At 36.0% G+C, this 24,452-nt stretch overlaps 3 protein-coding genes across 4 annotated transcripts; 1 reads left to right on the top strand and 2 right to left on the bottom strand.

Annotated features, from left to right (window-relative positions):
- Positions 1–44: 44 nt before the first annotated feature.
- Positions 45–3,517, bottom strand: LOC120632067 (39S ribosomal protein L9, mitochondrial). The gene is made up of 5 exons (XM_039901840.1): positions 3,354–3,517; positions 3,007–3,166; positions 2,261–2,430; positions 1,600–1,800; positions 45–281 (listed from the first exon to the last, which is right to left on the bottom strand). The coding sequence occupies exons 1-5, from the start codon at positions 3,423–3,425 to the stop codon at positions 123–125; spliced, it is 762 nt and encodes a 253-aa protein (XP_039757774.1). The 5' UTR covers positions 3,426–3,517; the 3' UTR covers positions 45–122.
- Positions 3,518–3,788: 271 nt separating this feature from the next.
- Positions 3,789–21,506, top strand: LOC120631981 (pre-mRNA-processing factor 39). Of its 2 annotated transcripts, none has more exons than XM_039901707.1 (16): positions 3,789–3,989; positions 4,072–4,608; positions 5,200–5,544; positions 5,727–5,867; positions 6,621–6,758; positions 7,019–7,180; positions 8,650–8,775; positions 9,563–9,689; positions 10,322–10,469; positions 12,359–12,506; positions 14,243–14,353; positions 14,814–14,978; positions 16,043–16,263; positions 17,535–17,803; positions 18,184–18,382; positions 19,460–21,506. In XM_039901707.1, the coding sequence occupies exons 1-16, from the start codon at positions 3,960–3,962 to the stop codon at positions 19,686–19,688; spliced, it is 3,096 nt and encodes a 1,031-aa protein (XP_039757641.1). In that variant the 5' UTR covers positions 3,789–3,959; the 3' UTR covers positions 19,689–21,506. The 2 variants fall into 2 exon arrangements, with proteins under 2 accessions (XP_039757641.1, XP_039757640.1); XM_039901706.1 differs by having other exon boundaries at positions 4,069–4,608.
- Positions 21,507–21,704: 198 nt separating this feature from the next.
- Positions 21,705–23,722, bottom strand: LOC120631983. Its single transcript, XM_039901708.1, has one exon. It carries the CDS (start codon positions 23,673–23,675, stop codon positions 21,873–21,875), a length of 1,803 nt encoding a protein of 600 aa, XP_039757642.1. The 5' UTR covers positions 23,676–23,722; the 3' UTR covers positions 21,705–21,872.
- Between the last annotated feature and the right edge of the window lie 730 nt (positions 23,723–24,452).

Below are 24,452 nucleotides of genomic sequence, written 5' to 3'. Positions count from 1 at the left end.
ATGATTTATTGTATCAACATCATGGATTATAAATAAAGTATACATAACCAATTTGTTTAATATTTATTTGATGGAGAATTATTAGGACATCTACAGATATGAAAACTAATTCATTATTTTTACTAATTAGGTAATGGGAGGCTTTCTAAAATGGGAGCTTGTTCGGGCACTAGTGCTTCCTTGGGTTCTTTCCAGTGGTATGGCACCCATGCCAGCCTCTCTAAGCCGGTTGCCCAGTGATGGATTCTACATCTAACGTTCACTTCTTCCTTATTATTTACCTGCAATAAACATGATAAAAATATAGTTTCTGATTTAAATACACAACTAATAAAAATTTGCAAAATAAGTGTACAAGTTTATAAACTAAAGGTACAACGCAGTGACATACGTTATTTTCCAAAGTTTGTGTCTATGTTTGGTCTTTCAACAACGCTTTCCGGGTACAATATAATAATGCAATGCAATGCAATGCAATTAAGGGTGTTAATAAAGCCGGAGTGGACTGCTTTTAAGCCACAAGGCGTAGATGCGGCTCCCTGGTGTGAAGGTTGCGGGGGAGTACAACAGCATCCTGAAGATGCTTGCTAGCAGGTAGGACTGCAGGTATGTGAATCAATGTGATATAATATCAAATGCATTGGAGCGGCAGTGATTCGCATACATTACGAATATAATGTGTAATGTATGCGAATAAACGTAATAATAATGTGTTTTTATACTAACAAAAAAATATGGTCCTTGATGAAATAATAAATAGAGATATATAATTATTATTATTATTCGAATGAAATAATTGAATTATTTCGCTTTGAGTACGATTAAAAATATTTGATTAGACATTATTCGAAATTAATAAGAAATTCTTAAGTAAAATGGCTTTTACGCATTGGTATACAATTCAGCTACATTTAATAAACTAAAAACACCCTATGGGTTTTTTTAAACTGATCAAATTATAAATGGCCCTAACGATGGTATGCGAAAAACCATCGCTTTTAACAGAGCAACACTTCGCAGGGTATAAGACGTAGGTATTAAGCCTCCTGCACGTCGGCAACTACTATGACCTTATCTATACTCTTTATTTGTATACCACATCAAGTTCAGAAAAACAAAAACAGAACAGGCCACAACAACACACCAAGTACGTGAACGGCGCCCTTCAGACTGCAACACACCAATGCTGCTTGGGAGTGAAATAATACTATACTGGCAGAGTCACTACTAGGCTATGTGCCCTGCAAATTGCTACTTTAGCTTAAACACTGAGCCACATACGCGATACTGGGCATTATACAGCCCTTATTTCTATTTTGTTCATGTGCATTCACTCGAAGGTGACACACAGTAATCCTATTGACTTACCGTTCCGGTATGCATAGAAACTCATTAGAGTCAGGGGTTAGTGTAGGTTAGCCTACTACCATCTTAGGCTGTATTAGTCAAGGGCTAAATTATAGATAAATTAATTATTAATTAGAGAGATGGGGACATTTATAATATAGGATCTTTTAAATGTTGTTCCACTTGTGTTATATTTTAATCAACTTGTAGATGTTGCAATAAAATAAATGCTTTAAAGATAATTAAACTTACTTTAACAGTGACTAAGAACTCCTTATCCTGCAGAGTAAGATCTGGTCCTTTTATTGTGACTGGAGGCATGGTTATAGCATGCTCAGGTACAACAAAGCCTGCCTTACGGAATGATGTTCTGACATGCCACGGTTCAAGAGTCCATGGTTGTGTTTTACTCATTGTTATTTGTAATACTAATCTGGATAAACAGCCCAATGTCTGGAATATCATAAACACCTTTAAAAACTTATCACACTAAATAATGAGTATGATATCAAACAATATTTATACAATTGCTCAACTTAAAGGAAAAATTTGACAACAATTATTTGAAGATATTGAAAAAGAAACTTCCTTGCTAAAGTCTTGCATTGAATTTTGGGTGATAACAAAAAGAATACCCAGCTAAGTTTGTGTTAGGCTTCTTTTTGTCCATATCATATTTGGAACTCTCGCAACTTAATATTTCACTTTAATAATGTAATGAATGTAAAAATTTGTAAAGTCACTAGTGTTATATAACTTTAACTGGCCTAATCGTTTATTTCTGTGATATAATATAAAATGTTAAGAAAGTAAAGTATATTTGTTTTAAAAGTATGTACCTGCTTATTTTGTTTTAGAAGAACATAAAAGTAAGAAAACTTTAAATTATTATTCTTAAAATAATAATATTTACCCTTTGAACATATGGTGAACTATAGTTGGACTCAACTTTTGGTTTGTTTTCATCAATTTGGTACTTAGCCAAGTTCTCAGGGCTTGCATATATTGCTAAGCCTGGCACGAGGAAATGAGTGTAAGCTTTTGTTGGGCGGAGACTCAAAACATCACCAGCATTGCCAACACCTAAAACATAAAAAATACACAGGTTTATCAGATACTAAACAAAAGGTGGATATTTGCAACATCCCCTATTTGAGTCTGCTATTTATTGACTTTCATTTTGCGAGCATTTGTTCTGTAAACATAAACATTTGTTTGTTAGTGAACAAATGTTTTTGTTTTTTCAAATTGAAGTCATACCCAAAAACCATTTATTCGTTCACAAGCACAACATCAAGTTAACAACACAAACAACAGGACAGTTAAGCAATTTAAGAAAGAATATAGAATGTCAATTGAGGCAAGCAGTAGATACTTAACACTGCCAATGTTTATATAGCATATGTCCTCATTAAGTAATTGATATTTCTGTTTGATATGTGTCTCTTTCCTAATACAATGGTTGGTTCACCCTATCACTGCATAAATTTTGATTAATTTAGCACATGTAATAGCTTGTATCCTGTAGATGAGCATAGGATAGTTCATATTTGAATGTTTATCCCTACTAATTTCCGGGTGGTCCTAGAAACCATTTCTACTGTATTAAAACGAACTTTTGTTTAGTTATGCATAAAACCATTGAAAGCAGCTACTTACCATCCACAAACTGGTTTAAAATTACTTTAATGTCTGGTTGTTTTGATAAATTACAGTCTTCGACTAAATCATATACAAAGTGCCTCGCTCTCAGTTTAGATGGTTTGCCACCTTTTTTATGCAATGGTGGAGACCATTTTCTCTTTAATATAAATGTATTCTGAAAATAATTAATTGAATTATTAATTTTTGAATGATATCAACTATTTCTTACGAATAGATAGGTACTGTGACTATCTTTTAAAAATGTATTGATTAATAATTTATCAACAATTGATTTTTTTTTATTTGAAAGATAGATTTCATAGTTTCAATATTTATTCTTAGTAAAATAAAATATCTTTTACCCTTGTTTGTTGATAAAGTAAATTATAGCCGGTAGCAATTACTTTATTCACTGGTGGATTAAATCCAAACATTTTTAATTTTATTTTATAGTAGTTACACGAATTTATTTACTAAAAATTAAAAACAGTGAAATAAGGTTATGTTTTTCGTAGTTAGGTAGTTAGTCTATGGTCTGTACCAGAGCAGACCCATAACATAACCCTAGATCAGCTTGCAGAAAAAATATAATAATTATTTTCGTACATGGGTATTTATTAAAATTTAGGATTTCTGTACAAATGTGTTGAAGGCAGTTTTTTTTTTCAAAAACGCGCAATGATACTGAAATAGTATATAAATATCGATATCTTTTGGCACTTTCTAGTTCTACCCTATATACGTCATCCAACCCCAAAAAAAACATAATCGAACATTCTTCTCTATGCCTTCTGGAGTCTTTGGTCATAGCTTGCGAAAGAAAACCATTTACAAAAGCAAGCGTAAAAGAATTATTTTATCACTGGGGTTGATCTGAAAATCGAATTGTTTGTAACATTTGTATCAAAGTGAAAAAGTAGTGTACAGTGAACTTCGTTTGCTGCACCTATTTTGCTACACTCATAAACATGGACGATGAAACAAGCTCTGATTTACAGGTTAGACCTATAGAAATTTTCGTTGCGCGCTTTTTCATGACGTTGTAATAAATAACGTTGTAATAATACATTGTTTTAGAAGTGTTTATCGGAAGGACCGATGGATACCGATGAGGGGCCACTGATCAATGAAAATTCGAACGGATTGTCACATCTACTTACCGACGGTGAATTCAATAGCGTTGATGCTGCGGTTGACGAGTCCTCTACATCGAATCAAGCTTTTCTAAACGCTGTGGAACTGTCCACAGGCAGTGTTGGTGACTACTTGGACAACAATACTCAAGGGTTCAATACTGATTCCTTTGATGTTGGCGACAATGCTGTCAACTTTCCCAGTGACTCTTTGAATAATGTGCTGTCCGATGGAGATTCGCGGTTGAGTGCCACATACAAAATGAACGAAGTGGATCTAGAACTCACAGAGAACCAGAAAACTGATACAGAACTTGAAAGTGAGCAAGATAATATGACAATGGACACTGTGGAAGATACAACTGGTCCAGAAGATGTGATACAGCAAAATAATGATATTGAGAATGTTCAAGAGAATAGTGAGGAAGCAATAAATGAAGATCTTGTTGCCATAACTGATGTCACTGAAAATGAAGATGAACAGGTAAATTTATTTGAAAATAAGAGCATTATCTTCATTTTGCTTTGCTTATCTATTGTTTGTATGCATTTTCTTTTTCCAAAATGTTTTTCTGGACTTTTTAAGATTTTGTAAGACTTAAGGTAAATCTGGACTTGGAATAACTCAACCTTTATATTTGGAGCCAATTACATATTACCTTTACTATTCTGAATTTAACTTTATCAGATTTTGTCTTCAATTCTTGTTTCTATTGATGATAAATGATCAAAGTTCTTGTGTTTTACTTACATAGGCATTTAATATACTGATATTACTCTTATATTAAAAAAAAAATATCCGGACTTTTTGAGAACCTGCTTTTGAAATTGGTTAAAAATATTAATGCAATAAGGAGTTTAACAGAATCTTTGGTAATTGGACTTAAATAAACTGTTAGACGCTATTACAATAGGAAGAGGTAAATAAGGCACAGCTTAATCTAAAAACCACTTCAGTAGGTTAAAATGCTATATTCTATTATTCAGTACTAACAAAAGCTTGGGTAATTGAAAATTATTAATGAACAATCTACTATATTTCAATTGTAAATTGTATTGTAATTAATTTTTATAGCCCATTGAAGAAGGAGATCAAGAAACTGTTCATGAAAAAGATGAGGATTTTGCTATTTATCAGAATAATGGCACTAACCTTGATGAGAAAATTGAAAGTAAAGAAAAATGTGCTGATGTTGAAAGGCCTGGACCACAAAAAACAACCAAATTGAATGAATATGCAGAAGTTACAACAGAAAATGAAAGTTCAGAGGCTGCAGAAAATTTAGAAGTTACACAAAATTCTGAAGATACACAAAATGTAGAAGTAGATAATAAAACAGATCTTGACAATAAAAATTATACAGAGTTTGATAAAAAGATGGAAACTGATGAAAAATCTAAAGTTGTGGAGAAGAAAAAGGTAGGTACTTTAACCTGTGATGTGATTGACCAGCAGCAAACATGTAAACACTAGTAAACAATTATTTAGAATTTTCATCCAAACTTGTTAATCATTTTCAAGCTTGCATGCTAATCAAACATTGCATTAAAACTAAGTTGGTTTGTTATTATAATAATAATATTATTAATAACACTTGTAAGGTTGGTGGTGCTGAAGAGACAGAAGTAGTGTCTGAGGATGAATTGCCTACAGTTCAAAAGCCAAGTGTTAAGGATGCTGAGAATGTTTCGGATGATGAGTTACCTGGCCCCAAACCAGCTGAACTTCCAGCTGACACTGAGGTTGTTACTATAATATATATATTAATTTTTTTTTGCAGTAACTTAATATTTATTTTATCCAAGATTGAATGGAGATTGTATATTTGTTTTTAGAGGGTGTATGGAGTGATAGCTTTTGCCATTTTTCCTAAAAAACTGCTATAAAGGCTATATACATCTAGTGGGCATGTTTTATATCTGTAGGCCAGATATGTTATAGTTTGTCTTATTTAGGATGATAATTTTGTCTGCTCATAGAAGGAATGAGGTTTTGTATTAATGATCCTATTCACTTATCAATTATTCTTTCCATGGAACTTGGAATTGATAGTTGCATGGCAATGCTGTATGGTCAGATTATAATTTATGATACAACCAATTTGAAATATATAATTTCTTTTTTGTTTAAATTATGAATTCCCATAAATGAATTTCAATTGCAATATTCATGTGAAATATTTTCTTATTATTTTTAAACTTAAATAACTTTAAAAATTGTTTTATAAGTATTAGTTAATAACAAACATAAATAATATTTATATTAAGAAATATAAAAACTATATGAAACTTCACAGGCATGCATCTGCCAAAATTATCATTCCAAATAAGAGAAAGTATAGACACCATTCTTCTAAACCCAAGAGATTGACATTGATTTTTAATTGGATGTTTCTTTAATACAAATTTGGGTTCCCTGTTCGGGGTATAGAAACTCACAATAATCGAAATAATGATTGTTTTATCTGTGTAATAAAAAATATGTGTGATTTTTAGGTTGTATCAGAAGATGAATTGCCAGCATCAAAGAAAGAGTCTCGAAAGCGGAAACCCAATGAAGCTAAAGATGGCTATGATCCCGGATCACCTACATCTGAAAGTGAATCTGCTGGCAAGAAACAAGCTGTTGCAAAGGTGACATATAATTTAATAATATTTTTGCCATCACTGAGTATTTGTAACATTTATATTTGTATGAAAGACAGGGTAAACTAAATTGATAATGAATTTATATGTTCTAATTCATCACCTCTAAATTTATTGTAGTACTTAAAATTTGGATGTGAAACTCCTTTAGAACCGGGTGAGCAAACTTTACTAAAAACATTTTTTTGTTTGTATGTGTTGTATGTTGTATTTTAATCTTTGATAGCTATAGTTTTGTTTTGTTGTAGAATGGCGAAAGCAAACCAGTTCCTGCCGAGAAGCGTCCATCAGTAGATGACAAACCAAAAAAGAAAACTCTCCCAGAGTTGGACAAGTACTGGAAAGTGGTCAATGATGACCCAACAGATTTTACCGGATGGACGTACCTATTGCAATATGTCGACCAAGAGGTAAGGCCCATAAAAAATTACCTTTAATTTATATATGAAATTCCGCTGAGCTGCTAGAAGGAATACTCGTTCTAGCCCCATGTTTTTAGATAGCGTTTGTATTGGATGTTTGTGTTATCGAAAGCAAGACACGATCCGAAATCTAAGGACCCAAGATAAACTCACCTACTTTTGTCCTTGCCGAATAATAAATCAGGCTCTGTCAAATCAGTCCTGTTACTTCTCTGATATATTAAGAGTCGCGACTTAGACTTGAGATACGTATTACGTGTGTATGTGTATGGGATGTGTGGTAAAAGAGATGTTGGCTTAGGAACCAATATTGGTCATCTGTTGTTCTCCTTGCTGACTTGGCAACCAAGTTTGAAAACTACGTCAATGCTTTATACTAATCTAACTGAAGAAAGAAAGTGGCGCCAAATTATTAGGAATGTATAGGTTAATTAACCAAATGCACCCAAAATTAGGTGACTTCAAAAGTATGTTGGGTTCACACTTTATTTACAAATAAAATATTTAATTGTATGCCATATAAGTAATAAGTAACTATTGTACGTATATTGTTTAATTAGTTATAGCTAAGATAATTCTCAAATACTTCTGAACAATTTTACTTGATTTTTACTTAAGTGGATATAGCCAAACAATATTTTTTTTTAATTTCTCTATTCCTTGGATCGCTCGGAGGGCCGATAAACGTTGGAGTTCGGAGATCATAGAATCGCGATCTTGCACCGTTAAACGTAGCGGTTAGTTAATGTAGACCTGGTCCAAAAAGTCGACAGCAATATTGTTATCAAGACATTTATCATGCACCATACATTGACTGCACCCATTTCAGTTTATTTAGCTTGTCCGGGGAAGTAATACCACCATGCTTATGTCTGCCGTTAAGCAGCATTGTTGCAATACTGTGTTCTGCAGGGCGTGGGTGCCGGTGTAATTACAGGCACATTTGGCTTAACACCTACGCATCCAAATGTAGCTTTTATATTATTAATTTATTATGAAAATTAAACTTAATTTGCTATACCCCGCGAACAGTAGGAGAATCTGTATGGTGTAATTAATAATTTCTTCAATCCTTATACTCCACACCAAACAGCATCCTCCGGAGATATTGACTTTACAATAAATTTTTTACCCCTACCCTAGCTATCTAAGCCCCTCCCACCTCATTAGTGCCTCTGAATATATTTACTAATAACTATATAGGTACTAATGAAGTGGGATGGGCTGAGATAAATCTTCCAATATCATCCAATATTATTAATATATGCTTTTGACATTTGAATGATTTAGATGGAATGTTTATGATGAAACTATACGCTAATCTTGTTGCTTTGTGAAGCGATGGGAACTGATCTCTATGACGATAGGCAAGGGCCAACTGAATAAAAAATAATGATAAGTACTCATTATAATAGAACGAAAATAGGTTTTGTGATAGTACGCTTTTTACTCAACAGAGTGACGTGGAGGCGGCACGCGAGGCCTACGACGCGTTCTTGTCGCACTACCCCTACTGCTACGGCTACTGGCGGAAGTACGCCGACTATGAGAAACGTAAAGGAAGTAAAAAGAAGTGCCTCGAGGTGAGTACCCTCGCAATGAAATTAATGATATTCTATTTAAGTAACATGGTGAGTCAAATAAGGAATAAACTTGATGAGTAATGATGAGGTTCATTATCATTGTGTGAAACACTTGGATTTTGAATTGTTTGAGTCCTAACCGGTATTTTGCAATTGTTTTTTTTCCCAACAGCGCTTCGAGGCCCGTCATATCCGTAAGGCAATGCTGTCGATACGCACCGGAGAGTTTAAACGTCGCGTAGATATCTCTCTAGTAATCCATTCCTTGTGGTGTATTATTTACTATGCAGTGCATTTATTTACTATGATTTGTTGTTTACGCATGATGTATATTGTAATATCATAATATTTAATTATTTAAGTGCGTACTTTGTGATTGTTGGAATTATTTAAGAGAGTTATTGTAAACTAATCCATGTTAGTATGGGGGCTGCGGCGAAGCGTCATCGTGGACGGCGGCGGCGCGGCGGACCTCTCCATAACAGGTGTACACCGACAACCTTTTATACGCGGCTGTGAGCGAACGGTCCGCGTCACTGGCAACGACCGCTCGCTCGCTCGCTCGCACACAGTACCGCCACAAGCATAACTTACACCGCTTACAAGCAGACCGAAATTTCACATTTAGCCAAACTTGCACGGGTACTACGCTGTAACTTATGAGCGTGGCATTACTGTACATGAAACAATATTATATACAATGCTATTCAATATTCCCTTGCTTCGTGGCGTCGCCGTGGCGATGCTTTATTCCCGTGGAGCGAAGTTGATGATGCACATGTTTCAGGTTTTGGAAAGGGGACTTAAAGCTATACCCCTATCAGTGGACCTTTGGATACATTATCTCAATCATGTTAAGGCCACGAAAACTGATGACCATCCCCTCATCAGAGCACAGTATGAGAGGGCAATAGGTGAGAAATTTACAGACTCAATTATCTTTGTTTTTAATTATTATTTTCTTATCGCACTTGACACATGTGACCTGTCTTTAAATGGGATGAAGGCGAAGAAATAATAAACAACAAACAATGCTTAAGTTTTAAATAGCAATATTAAAACACATTTAACAAATCGTGGTTACTACAAGATTGATGAATTCCTTAACGACAAGGCTGCTTGGAATCAGGCCGCTCCGCTCTCATCTCTCACAAAACAGAAAAATTCTAAAGATTGTTAATCTTTAAAATGATGCTGGAAAAGAGCAATCTGCTGAGCTTTTTGCCGGCTCTTCTCAGTGGTATCTGCCTTCCGAACCGATGGTAGAGTCACTACAAACAGACTGACATGACGTTTCAAAAGTGCTTATTAATTAGGCCTACTTGAAATGATTGATGAATTTTGAATTTTTGTATTTTGCATTGTCATGTTGTATCTACTATCTATCGCCATAGTTTACGCCATTAAACTATGGTGTGACGATAATAAATAAAAACGCTGCAAAATTAATCTATTTTGGATCGAGTATATAATATTTAAATAAACAAATTAACCACTCTCGCTTGGTATACCTGAATCACGCTATATTATGTAATTGAAATTTTAGAGGCATGCGGTTTGGAGTTCCGTTCGGACCGCTTGTGGGAGTCCTACATCAAGTGGGAAGCGGAGAATGGTTCGGCGCTACAGGTCACAAACATCTACGATCGTTTGTTAGCCACGCCTACGCTGGGTTACACTTCACATTTTGACAAGTAAACTTTTAATTATTTAATTAAAGACGTTTAACATTCAAAAGTATTTTTAGATTAACATGTTTTACTCCGGTCTAATTGGTTACTTAATGAATAACTAATTTCAGTATAGTAATAGTAAAGCTCTGTCTCTCTTCATTCGAGAATGTACCATCATGTTAATATTAGTCGCCCAGAAGCATTGCTGTGTTCTGGTATGAAGGGCATGGTTTCCCTTTGTAATTTCACCTACCCTTCAGGTTGGCGGCATTTTACAGGACGTGTTCCTTGATGCCCTGCGAAGTGTCTGTTATACATAGGGGATTGTTTTTCCTCTGGTGAGCCATCTCCTTGGTCCGTTAAATATTAAAAAGAAGTAAAGAAATCTAAGCAACTAAAATCAATAATCGATAATTAATAATAAATAGTAATCGCATGTCTTCATATGTAGTAATTTTTTTTTAAATTGAATGAATAACGAAAATACCATTTTAAGAAAGATTAGTCTAGGTTTCTCTAATTTTTTTTTTATGTTTTTTATTTCGTTCGTACGAGTATATGTTTTTCAATTCTCTGAACATGGCGGTAAAAATAGTTTAATTTTAGAGATTCAGTCACAGTAGTCAGATCTTCTAAAGCATTTAAGAAAAGAAAATTATAGCGACAAGTCTGCGTTAGACTATGATATTACGAAAAAAAAATTATTGCTCTGGAACAGGCCTACTGTTCTATATATTTTTTTTTTTTAGAAAAAATATTTTTTTGATAGTCTTTGTGCAGCGGTGTCACGGCTTGTCCCACACTGTGCAAAATTGTGCGGAGATCATAAATCTCTGCCGTCCCATTCATTGTTTAGCTAGTTTTATTTTTCTGAATTTATTGTTAAAATTTATTATTTATTATGGTATTATTAGCAAAAAAACATCTTCATTACGAAAAATTAAGATGTTTTTTTCTGCGCCTATCTGCTTAACTAACTAGTACCTATATATTTTCACTAGCTAGGTTAGGGCGCAGTAACAAATTTCTTAACTTGTAAGTGCGTCGCTGGCTTTGGCTGGCTGGTAAGGTGGAAACCCCTGCTCTAGAGGCACTATCCGGCAAGGCTAGACAGGGCAGGCATTTTATCCCGTGACAAGGGATAAAATTTACTGCCAAATTACGGCTACAGGGGAAAGGAGAAGTTTACCCGCGTTTCTTATTAAACGTATATTATTTAATTTACGCCAATGCACTAAGTTACCTGCTTAATACAATTCACAGCTAATTAATTTTTTTCGTGTCCATCTTTTGACATTGTGAGCTATTATAAGCTTACAGGTTTTCACAACTTTTATAAATAATTTCAAAATTACATAATTAAATATGTCTTAAATACATTTGCTTGGGTCAATGTATGAATATATATTAATATAACTGCATTGTAAAAGATGTTAATAAATATTTGAGAAACTAATTAATAAGGCTATAATGTAAAAAAACAAAATAAAATAAATTAAATATCATCATCCAAGTTAGGTTAAGCTTTAGTTTAATTATTTTAAATGAGAAGCCAAGTATTTATTCCGAAATTTCAATTAGTACAATTAAAATACCAAAAAGTTTACGACTAAATTCAGTAATATGGGTAATAAAATTAAAGTATAATGTATATAAAGTTCTTATTATAGCATATTTATATTTGTGTTGTAATCTAATCAAACTATTTATTTTTTGGTACATATTCAAAATTAAGGTTTCATTAGTTTCACCGATCAATCTCCTTCGTGCCTTATCAAGACATTGGCGAAGTACCTTGTGCCCAGTTGGCACAGACAAAGGCCATAAACCAGAATTGAATTGAATATTTATATGGGGAATCCTGCCTATAATAATTTTATCTAAACCACCCTTCTCGTGCAACCATACAGTTTCCAAGAGCACGTGATGTCGGAGCCGGTGTCGGGTGTAATATCCCGAGATGAGCTGGTTCGTTTGCGCGAAGAGGTACGAGAGACGACGCCCGCTCCGCCACCTCTCGACTTGCCACCCGGTGAGGACGAGCCAATCGATCACATCGTGAGTTTTATTTTTAAGATATACTTCTTTTGACGCGTTAGGGAAAAATGGTGAAAGTAAATTCATATATAAAGTCTGTATATAAAAGAGAAAGTGTGTGGGGGTATGTTCCGTATAGGCTCCGAAACGGCTGGACCGATTTCAATGAAACTTTTAGGGAATTTTCGGATTGACCTGGCGAGTAATCCTGTAAAGCTTGGTGACGATCGGAGCACTCCTATTTTTAAACTGTCAAATACAGCTTTTATTAAAAATTTAATGATGTAAGCTTATTGTTTAAATAAAATAAAGCAAAATCTAGCCCGGCGAAGCGGGCTGGGTACGTTAGTTATTCATAAAACTATTCATCAGTTATCTTAGTACCCATAACACAAGCTACGCTTACTTTGGGGATTAGTTGGCGATGTGTGTATTGTCCTAGTATATTTATTTATTTATTAGGACTTTTATCTATTCAATCCATTTGGAAATGTTGAAAACATAATTTACGCTACCTGAAGCTTGTCTAATATGAGGACGTCTGGTTTTATGTCCACCCATCCATTTTTTTATCAACATATATTTTTATTAGGAGTTTTGTGAATATATTTGATTTTGTAAATTTTAACGATGCGCGCGCACGCCGTCACAAAAAACCGACACCATGAAGTTAGCTACAATTAACATTTTAGTTTTTCTAAAAAACGGTTTGACAGTTGACTTTCAATAATTCAAACAATACCTTTTTTCTATTGTCGTTAGTCTATAGTGTCGTTTTTTTCTACAAACGTAGAATATGGCGAAAGATAAATTTTTTTAATAGATTTTTATCTTGTTACTTAATATAATATAACTTTTAACGCGTGTACATTAATACACACACGTTTTTTTTTTAGTAGCTGTTGCCTGCGTTCTACATCCGCATTTATTACGATACCTTATCCTGTTGGAATAATTTATTTTTATATAAAAAGTAGCCTATGTTACACTCCATCCTTTGAAAACTAACTCTACGCCAAAAATCAAGTTGATTAATTGCATAGTTAGGGCGCGAATGAAGGACAAACAAACAAACAAAAACACGCTCGCGTTTTTGAATTAGTAAAGACTTAAAGTTAGCTCTTGACCGTCTAGCGTAGCAACCTAGTCAGTGGCAGTTATGTTAAATTCATACCCGTAACGCTAAATCGCTTGTCGGTACATCTTTTTTAAATTATAATAAACTAGTTGTTGCCCGCGACTTCGTCTGCGTTTGATTTTGTTTTTTGATGTAGCATTCAATTTAGTTGTAGTTCTAAAAAAATTAAAGTATTCAGTATTGCTAAGCCTTAAATGAGGGGTTTGCTGCTGTCCGCTGATGAGTTCTGTGATCTATCTCAAACCACATTCATCAGATCTACACAAAGTTTGGGCAAAATTAAATACATATTATACCCTCTATAGTACAAAAATAATTATTTAAATCGGTTCTAATTCGTCGAACTTATGGTGTAAAATCGTCAAACACTCTCATCCCCTCTCTCAAAGGAACCGAGCTTATTGTCGGGATAAAAAGTATCCTATATTACTTCTAACACTTCCAAGAATATGTGTATAAAGTTTCATGAGGATCGGTTAAGAAGTTTTTGCGTGAAAGCGTAACAAACAAACTTACATTGAAATTTAAAATATTAGTAGGGATTAGTACGGATAGTAGGGATAAGTAACCACGCTGTAATAAATTAAAATAACAAAAAAAAACATTATCTATTCACCAGGCTTCGGAAGAGGAAGCGCAGTCTATTAAAGAACGTGTCATAGCAGCACGAAAAAAAGTACATAAGGCGACTGGCGAAGAAGTCGCCGCGAGGTGGACCTTCGAAGAAGGGGTAAGTTATTTTTTTCTTCCTTAATTAAGAATATTAACGGCTTACCGATAATACTTGACGGCCGATTGACTTTTGGTCTCAGAAAGCAGGGTCGCTGACCTGGCTTTCTGAGACCAAAAGTGGAAATGTTTTTCAGTGTCTGGGTGTTTATCTGTATTTTATTATTATTAAGTTTTTATATATATTATTCATCAGTCATCTTAGTACTCATAACACAAGCTACGCTTTAGGGCTAGATGGCGATGTGTTTATTGTCCTAGTATATTTATTTTTAAAATTATTTGGGACTTTTGCAATCCATTGGGAAATGTTGAAAACATTATTTACGCTGCCTACGGCTTATCTTTATGAGGACTGGTTTTTAGTTAAACTATACATTTTATTATCAACCTATATTTTTATTAGAAATTTTGTATATATATTTGGTTTTAATTTAAATTAATATGCCTATATTAAACAGATTAAACGGCCTTACTTCCACGTCAAACCGCTGGAACGATGTCAGTTAAAGAACTGGAAGGCGTACTTGGAGTGGGAGAAGCAACATGGAACAATGAAGCGGGCTTTAGTACTGCATGAGCGCTGTCTTATTGCTTGCGCTCTCTACGAGGAGTTTTGGATGCGGGTAAGCTTGGATTATAGAATAATGTTGTGTACGCGTCCCCTTTTCGCCGCGAACGAGACACAGTATATATATATATATATATATATCTATATATCTATATAAATAGATATATATATATATAGATATGAATATTTCAATCCACGAATACGCGCCCTACTGTTTATCGCGAGGGGAAACTACTAGTTCAATAAAAGTAGAACCATCACGTATTATATACTTTTTTAAATAGGTGAAAATATAAATATATCTCGGAAAAAGGCGATTCTTGTCGACATGGCCATTATCGTTCACGGTTCTAGTGGACGTCAATTGAGTTAAATACAAGCACTAAACAATGTTCTCCGTTTCATACAATTTAATTCTGCAGTTACAATATTGCACTGTATGAAAACGAACTACTAAACCGAGCAGCGGGTTCGCGACACTAACTTCACTCCACTATTCTAAAAATTAGTAAAGAACCCGCAATGATCCACCTCGATTCAAAAATGCATGTTGCATAAACCAGCTTATCAGCCACACGACACTCAAGATGGCGCCTAGACCCCGGGTCTACCCTCAACCTGATTTGACGATAATTTTAATACAATTTAGTAACTTTAAATTGATGAGTGACTTGTAAAATTAATATTATAATATAATAAATAAAATAAAATTAAGATTTAGAAAAGTGTTTTTAGTTAACAACCGATATCGCGTAAATCAATCAACAATCAACTCTGTTCCGACTACTTCCTCCGGAGTCTGATATATATATAGAATATATAAGTAATGCATACTTCTAGTTAATTATGTTTTTTTCGCTATTTAACTATGTGCGTGTAGCAATGTGGGCACACCCACATTAAACGCACACGCTTAGAACACACATTCTTGCAGTTTACATTGCACACTTGCACTGTAAGCGATTGCGGAAAAGATTGAGGTGCGGCTTCGTGGATTGAATTACCTACTCATACAAAGGGTTCGGGGATGATGGCGCGAGTTCCATAATTTTTGTTCACCCAAAAAGTGCTCAACGCGCTTAAAGAAGTTTCCGGCTCAATAAAAACTCTTGTAATTAGCTAATCAAGTTCCTGGAGGACCGCTCAGCAACGAACCCGGAGCTCGTGGCCATAAAAAGGGAGGTGTTAGAGCGCGCCTGTACAGTACACCATCTCGACAAGCCAGAGCTGCATCTACACTGGGCGCACTTCGAGGAGGCGCAGGGCAACTTGTCCAAGGCGGCGGATATCCTCGACCGCATCGAAAAGACTTGCCCGCATATTGTGCAAATACAATACAGGTACGTTTTACCGTTTTTTATACGCGCTCGATAATACCTATATAATGCCTTTTGCATATAATTTATGTTAATGTAAGTGTTCCTCTGTGTGTTTCCTTTGTTATGCAATAAAGTTGTTTAACTAAAGAAATAAATAAATACATTATTACAAGTGAAGATGCCGCGGGATGAACAATTACTCATCAACAATTACACGTCATTTTGTGTTGTGAAACTGACCGTAATGCCATATTTATTATGATTTATTTTAACAAAACCTATTTATTATTAATGACGGCTGATTCACCCTGCTTTCAGAGTCTAAGGCTCAATTCCCGCAACCGCAAAATGTTTACGTGATGAACATGAATGTTTTTCAGTGTCTGTGTGTTTATCTGTATATCATAAGTATTTATGTATATTATTCATTCATATATTCATCAGTTATTTTAGTACCCATAATACATGCTACGTTTACTTTGGAGCTAGATGGAGACAGTGGCGTGCACAGGGTTTTTGACCAGGGTATGCATAAAGAAGGAAGATGGCATAAAATTGAAATTCCTTCCTCTATATGAGTTATACAAAAATATTAGGGTATGCATTGCTTTTGTGCATGTATGAAGTGCACGCCACTGGATGGAGATGTGTGTATTGTAGTAGCAGGTATATTTATTTATTATTTAATTAGTATTCCCTTGATAAAATCTATCCTATAGCCGTCTTAAGGATGCATGATGATTGCTATGCAAAATTCACTAAGATGAGTTGAGGGATCAAGTTTATACGTAAGAAATGCATTTTTTTATCCCACGGGTATTGAGCAGTTTGTGTTGTCAGCAACTATTCAGACGTAGATAGTATCGTATGCCCATCTCCAGGATGCAAGCTGCATGTGTGTCAAATTTCATTGAGGTCGGTTCAGTATAACATCAGGTAACAAACAAACAGATGGCTCACTTTTATCATCATCATCATCATGTCAACCAATGGACGTCCACTGCTGGACGTCTTTTGCAGGGAGCCGCTGAGCGATTTAGTGTTCCGGTGCGATGTCGCGTAGAAACCGTTTAGGGGTATCACTACGATACTCCCTAACAGGTTAGCCCGCAACCATCCTAGACTACATTATCTCTTACCACCCGGTCAGATTGCAGCCATTGTAGTGGAATAAAAAATTAAATAAATGTTTCAAATGCCACGGTCTTGTGCTGATTGGGCTCAGCGGCTCCCTCCGACTCAATCGATGTCCGACACACTTTCGCGTTTATAATATTAGTATGGATTTCCAGGCGGATCAACCTCGAGCGCCGTCGGGAAGACTACGAGAAGTGCATTCAGTTGTACGAGAACTACATATCCTCAGCCAAAAGCAAAATGGTAGCGTCCTCGCTCGCGATCAAATACGCGCGCTTCCTATTCCACGTGAAGAAAGACCCTGTCGCGGCAAGGAAGGCACTCGATGACGCCGTCGTCAAGGACCCATTGAACTCTCGGTTGCATATGCAGCGGCTGGACTTAGCTTTGCATACGCCCGACACACAATATGAACAGTTGGAAGGTAAAAACATAACTATTAATCTCTAATCACAAAAATTTTCACACATAAAAATTTAGACGGCCGATTGGCGCAGTTTGCAGCGACCCTGCTTTCTGAGCCCAAGAAAATGTTTGTGTGATGAACATGAATGTTGTTCAGTGTCTGGGTGTTTATATGTATATTATAAGTATTTATGTAAATTATTCATTAAAAAAAATATTCATCAGTCAACTTAGTACCCATAACACAAGCTACGATTACTTTGGGGCTAGATGGCGATGTGTGTATGTCGTAGTATATATTTATTTATTTATTTATGCGTCAGGGATTTTCTCTGTGTAAAAAAAAGGAGACCCGTGTCCGGGTTTAATACTAATAAAAAATACGGTTTTTTATCGCAGAGTTGGTGATGAGCTACGAGAAGCAGGAGGGTGCAGAAGCGGAGACGTGTGCGGCGATGGCGTGGCGGCGTCGCGAGTTGGCCGACGAGCTGGGCTCCGCGGCCGCCGCACGTGCCGCTAACGTCCACGCGCGCGCTTTGTACAAACACTTGCGGAAACGCGCGCGCGCCGCCAAACACGACGCGCCCCCACACCACCCGTGAGTCTTATAAACCCACTATAAATTGCCACGATAATTGTCAAATGGTCATAAATTAGTGACATCTGCATATGGTTTGCTAAATGTGCAGAAGTCATTTGTGGGATTGAGAATACGCTCAACGGCAGATCCCCCCCGAGCTCGTTGAACCCTTCACTCTTGCGGAGTTGCGTCATACCCCTCTACATACCTCTAGCTGTTATGGCAAATCATTCACCACGGTTATGGAATATAAATAGGCTGCCTCATTCCGTGAGTGATAATTCTTCTCTGGATATCTTCATGAGAAGATGGCATTATGTACGTATATATGTACAAGTTATTTAGGTTAAGTTTTGCAAGTGTAAAAAAAAGAATAAAAATTTTTCAGTACAGTACTTAGGTACATTAATAAAATACCTACTTTTTACTTCTATCTATTGGCATCAAAATTAAATTATAAGTTCTCGACTTGACCACGACTATGTGACCCCCTCCTGACGCCAAAGCTGGATCCGCCCTTGTATACGCTGTTATAATATGATTCCTAAGGTAAATTTGGACCTATCAATGCATTATTACAATTTACAAGGTTACTAAACAATTTCAGAATTTCTTAATGACAAGGTTGCTTGCAAGCATCCAGCTCCGCTTTCATCTCTCACAAGATAGAAAAATGAATGTTAAATTGTAAAATGTAAATTGTTGATATTGGAAAAGAGAAACTGCTGAGTTTTTTTGCCGGCTTCTTCTAGGTAGAATCTGCCTTCCTAACTCATACGGTGGTAGAATCACTACAAACAGACAGACTTGACGTTTCAAAAGTGCTTGTATTAGGAAACGGGCATTTGTAAAATATAATTCATAATACATTCCGAATGACTGCATTTTTTCGGAATGTATCAAAAACAAAGGTTTAATAATAATCATTTATTCAGGCTAAAAATAATGGATACAATAATTACATGAATGCCCTTACCTCTGCGGAAGGAAAACCTGTGTTACAGAGGGTAGGTCCTTCCAGTGTTTAATTACGTGTGTGTAAACATTGTGTGCCACTGAAACGACATAGTTTACGTACTATTTATTACTCCGTAGGGCGACGACAGACGCGACTGCCAAGAAGAAGGAGAATTGCGCAACCACGCCCGCGACTACCACTAGCAGCGCGAACACGTACTACCAGACGCCGCCCGCGACCGCACAGTCCTACGACCAGTCCTACGCCCAGCAGCCTTACACGCCACCCTGGGGCTACCAGCAGCCACCCGGCCCCTACCCGCACCACCCTGGACACCCGTGGCCACAGTACCCCAATTACTACTAGCAACCGGAACATCTACAGTCATAGTAAAAAGAAGAGATACAGTAGTTCGACGAGAGAGAGAGAGAAGAAGAAGAGATCAAAGGGATCTCGTAGTAAATACCGACATCGTTAAAAACAGCTTCGCGTCATTGTATCGGGGTGAGCCCAAGACCTGTAATACAAGTACCTTCCTCTCACTGACTTACTTTAATAAGTAAGTCAGTGAGAGGAAGGTACTTGTAGGTAGGTATTAATATACCACTGGACTGGCTGTCCTTTCATACAAATTACAGCTGAAATATTGGCTCTATCGCAAGGCTTCATTTGGCATACGGAGTACCCTAGAACTAATATTACTGTGTTTTTAGTAATTAAAATACTAGTTCATTTTAAGGAACTAGACTACAAACAGCTGTTATACACTTGTATTACAGCTTTATAACTTACAACGCAAAAATGAGATCAATTAATTGGAAACAAAAACAAACGAAGTGATAACAGCCTGCCCAGTGATAATGGCAGTAGTTAGACGCCTTTAATCTCGTGGTAAATGCCGACAAACAAACTGTGTTGCGACTTTGTATCGGAGTGAGGAAGGGCCCTTACTGGCGCCCGTAAGTAATATGGGCATTTTCCTCGCCCGCACGATTGCTGTCGAGACTGCTTCATCGGTATGAGTACCCATACTCTATGCTACGGTGAACGAAAGAAAGTAGGCAGCTGTCTGTATATTGATCAGAGTCTAGTGTAACTTAGTGTAACAAACTGAACATTAGGGTACCGAAAGTAAATAAATAATGTATGTCGTTATTGAAATTTTGGCGTTAGATTGTCCATAAAAATGAAAATTTTATGTCGATATGACGCTAGTTTACTTGAAATCTCATACTGAGGCTCTCTAATGAACTCGTCGCCTGCATCCAATGCACCATAGAAATGCAGATGACGTCATTACCATATGTCGCATTATCCAGCGCGTTTGATAGCGGCAATCACATTTTCTTGAAAATGAATTTCTTGATTCGGGGCGAGAACTGTGCGTCAATTTTAACTCAGATGATACTTTTGATACGAACTCTTCTGCAGTTAATTTTACAAACAGTTTTTAGAACAGGCGTTAAGTTTGCGGAATTCCATGATATACTATAGAAATTAAACTTAACTTGCTATACTCCACGTATCTCTACGAGAATCTGTATGTCCGATAAGTTGTAGCATCCTCAGGAAATGTTGACTATACAATGAACAGAGATTGTAAAGTCTACATCGAATGCTCCGGTGTCGGAGCGATTAAATTTCCGCAAATATAGCAAACTCGTATATATTACATTGCTGAACGTCTGTTTATTATGGAGTATAAAGATTATGAATTACACCATACAGATTCTCCTGCTTTTCGCAGAGTATAGGAAATTAAGCATATTTTTTATTGTATAGCAAATGTTGTGTAAAGAACCCTTAGTATGAGATTTGTCTTCCCAAATTGCTAAATTCGCGTACAAATTTGCCTTATTTAAACTCTTACAAGCAGAAACGTTACATCGATGAATCTACATTACGTTTGGGTGCCTTATCTGTCTATGGTCATATTGAAGCAGGTTTTAGCGACAAAAACCTTATAAAATGTATATGAGCTTGTAATAATTGCATGCCAATTTAAATCTTTGGTGACCTGACTACCCCATAACAGGGTCCGGACTGTTTTTTTTAATTCACTTGGACTTTATTCTAATTTAGAATACCAAATGATTTTTATGAAATATAGAATTTCTTGAATATGATACAATTTATTGTTATTAACAAACTATAGTCTTTTAAACAATAAAAACTATCAGCCTTCTTTAACCCGCCGCCAATGACGTGAAAAATATTACGCGGCCAATGACGTCGGGTCATCATTACCCGAACTTTAGACGGTAAATTTACAGTATCTTTAAATGAACTGATAATTTCTAGTAACCATTTTAGAAATTAAGGTTTTTTGAGTAAATGACAGAATAATAAAAAATGTATTAAATTTAACGACTTAAATATTTATTGACTTTTTAAAAAACGCATGCAAAATCAACCTGAAAAACATAACTTGCATAGTATGTTATTTTTTTATTATTAAACCTAAACATTATAAAGAACTAACAATTTTATATGCTAATACAGAGATCACAAAAAGTAAGTAAGTAAGTAAAAGTAAAAGTAAGTATAAAATCAGTCCTCCGATTCCTCATTTATGGACATGGAGTTGCTGCAATTTTCGCAGTATGAAATCAAATGTTCTGGGCAGATATAAATGTGGCAAGCATGACAAGTATGCGTTGTTTTTTTATCCTTTTTAGATGGGCATATCTGACATCTTCTACGTGCTCCTGGAATTTTCTGAGGTGGTTCTATGGTAGGTTCGTTAGTGAAATCTGCGATCCTTTTGCGTAATTGTCGAGGTAAATTCACATGTGCTCTTCGGATTTGTAAATGGTCCTGAATCAAACTGAGTGCCAAGTTTTTTATGAAATGTCGCCGTTTTATGCGTGTGTTATCATTGTTAGCCCGATATATTATATTTGCATTGATTCCTGAAATATTCAGCATTGCAAAGAATATCGTCAGCGGCCATCTCTTAGAGTTTCTGCTCACATTATATGTAGCACAAAGCTCGTCTGCTACGTCCACTCCGCTTTTGGTAGAGTTATAAAAAGTTATTACTTCAGGCTTCTGCTTCACACCTGTAGATTCATCGATTTTGTTATCATGGTGCAAGCTTGACATCAAAAGGACCACTTTGTTTTTCTTTGGGATGTGAGAGACCAGTGTAATATTTTTTTGAAATCCGAAAGTTGACGAGTGTAACTCTTTTCCGCGCGTCGTTATAAATCCAGGTGGAATTTGTTTTTTGTTCTTGCGTAAGGTACCGACTGAAGTCAACTTGTGTTCATTTAGTAGATGAGACACCAATTCGTAGCTAGTGAACCAATTATCAAAAGTAAGATTACGGTGAGTTTTGGAGACAGGTGACACAATACGATTCACCACGTCTAAGGGTTTGTTGCTAACAGAAAAGGGTCCGTCAGGCTGCTTACCAGCGTATATCTCCAGGTTGGTGATATAGAATACTTTGGAGTCCACTAAGGCAAATATCTTGATGCCATATTTAGCTGGTTTCGATGGTATATATTGCCGAAATTTGCAACGCCCTCTAAATGCCACTAACATTTCATCAATAGTGCAAGTTTCTCCCGGAGAGTACATTTTCTTACACTGCTCTACAAATTTTTCGAAAATTTCACGCACTGGTGCCAAATTATCAAGGTTTTGTCTTTCAGCGCGTGTAGACTTGTCATCAAATCGCAGAGAGCTTTGTATAAAGTAAAATCTTTGTACAGACATGGTAAGTCTAAAAACTTCAACACCAGAACCATCTGCTTGCCACAAATCCTCCAAATTCTGTCTATTAGAACGATAAAATCCGGCCATAAACAACAGCCCAATAAACGCTTTCAGTTCACTTATTTCCACTTCATTCATGTATCTACGTTGAGAAATATCTTCACACTGTGCTCTTCTTTCTTGTATATGCAAATTTGTATATTCTTGTATTTTATGCAGCATATCGTGAGTCAGGAATAAATTCCAGCATTCTTGCACAGTCTTGGCTTCTTGAGCAACTGATTTTACGCCAGGAGGCTCACATATAATATTTTCAGATCTTCTGCGTACATTCGGTCGTGGCGGTGCTTTTTGCCAAATAGTCCCGTCCCTTCCTTTGAAGTGTTGCCGTTGTCGATTTTGTAAGGTCAAAAGGTTGACATCATCTGAGTCCGCACCTGTGTCATCTGAGGACTCTGAGCCCGTATCTGTATTGTTAGCATCCTGTTCAGTATCGCTACTTTGGCTGCGTTCAGATACATGGTCATCCACTTCGACGTCTGAACCTGGATATGGATCACGATCATTTTCATCGGAGTCCGATTCTTCCAAAATCGCCAATATTCTCTCTGGATGATCCCTCAACGCCATTTTTGTCAAATATCTAAAAAACGTAAGAAAAATTAACAATAACTTAAAATAAAGAAATTTAAATATGTTACGAAAACACCACGCCAGCGATGACGCTGGGTCATACTTACCCGTTTCGCCGCAACACACGTGTATCTCGTTGCGCAGGCGGCGTCGCACTGAGTACCACACTGCTACAGGTAGAGGGGGGGTATATCTCCAGCTACACGAAAAGTCAATTACACCGCGAGTGTTGAAAATTTTTTACGAAGGTATACAATCACCTCGGGTCAATATGACCCAGCGTCATTGGCGCCGGGTTAAAGCCGTTTTTACACCTTACGTGTAACAATAATAATTAGGTAATAGTGATACAAAAGATTATTACAGCAGAAAGAAATCTTAATATTTTTTTGACTGGTTATATGACTTAATTCAATGTTTTAGTCTAAATTAATTTTTCTTGTCCATACCTTGAGTACCATAGTTTCGTTCCTCGGAATTAATTTTCGTAAAGGCTTTGCATCTTTTGTGCAAGTAAGTATGTATCACACAAAGCTGTGCTACTATCTGCCTTAAACAGCTGTGCGTGTTTTAATAATAATGCGATAATTATAGTTATTTTTTAAGGAACGTTAACGCCTTGTTATATTGGGTTTTAATGAGACCCACTATAATAAGGTAATATTTGGACTAAAAAATGTTACTATAGATTTACACAATGATGTAAGTGAGATATTATATTATTGACGAACTTCATGCAAATCATTTCTAATTTGTTATCACGAGTTATTTTAA

The sequence above is a fragment of the Pararge aegeria genome, chromosome 19 (assembly GCF_905163445.1).
Source record: "Pararge aegeria chromosome 19, ilParAegt1.1, whole genome shotgun sequence".
NCBI classification, from domain to species: Eukaryota; Metazoa; Arthropoda; class Insecta; order Lepidoptera; family Nymphalidae; genus Pararge; species Pararge aegeria.
Note: the sequence above shows the minus strand (reverse complement) of the source record. Positions and strands in the feature narration are given on the sequence as shown.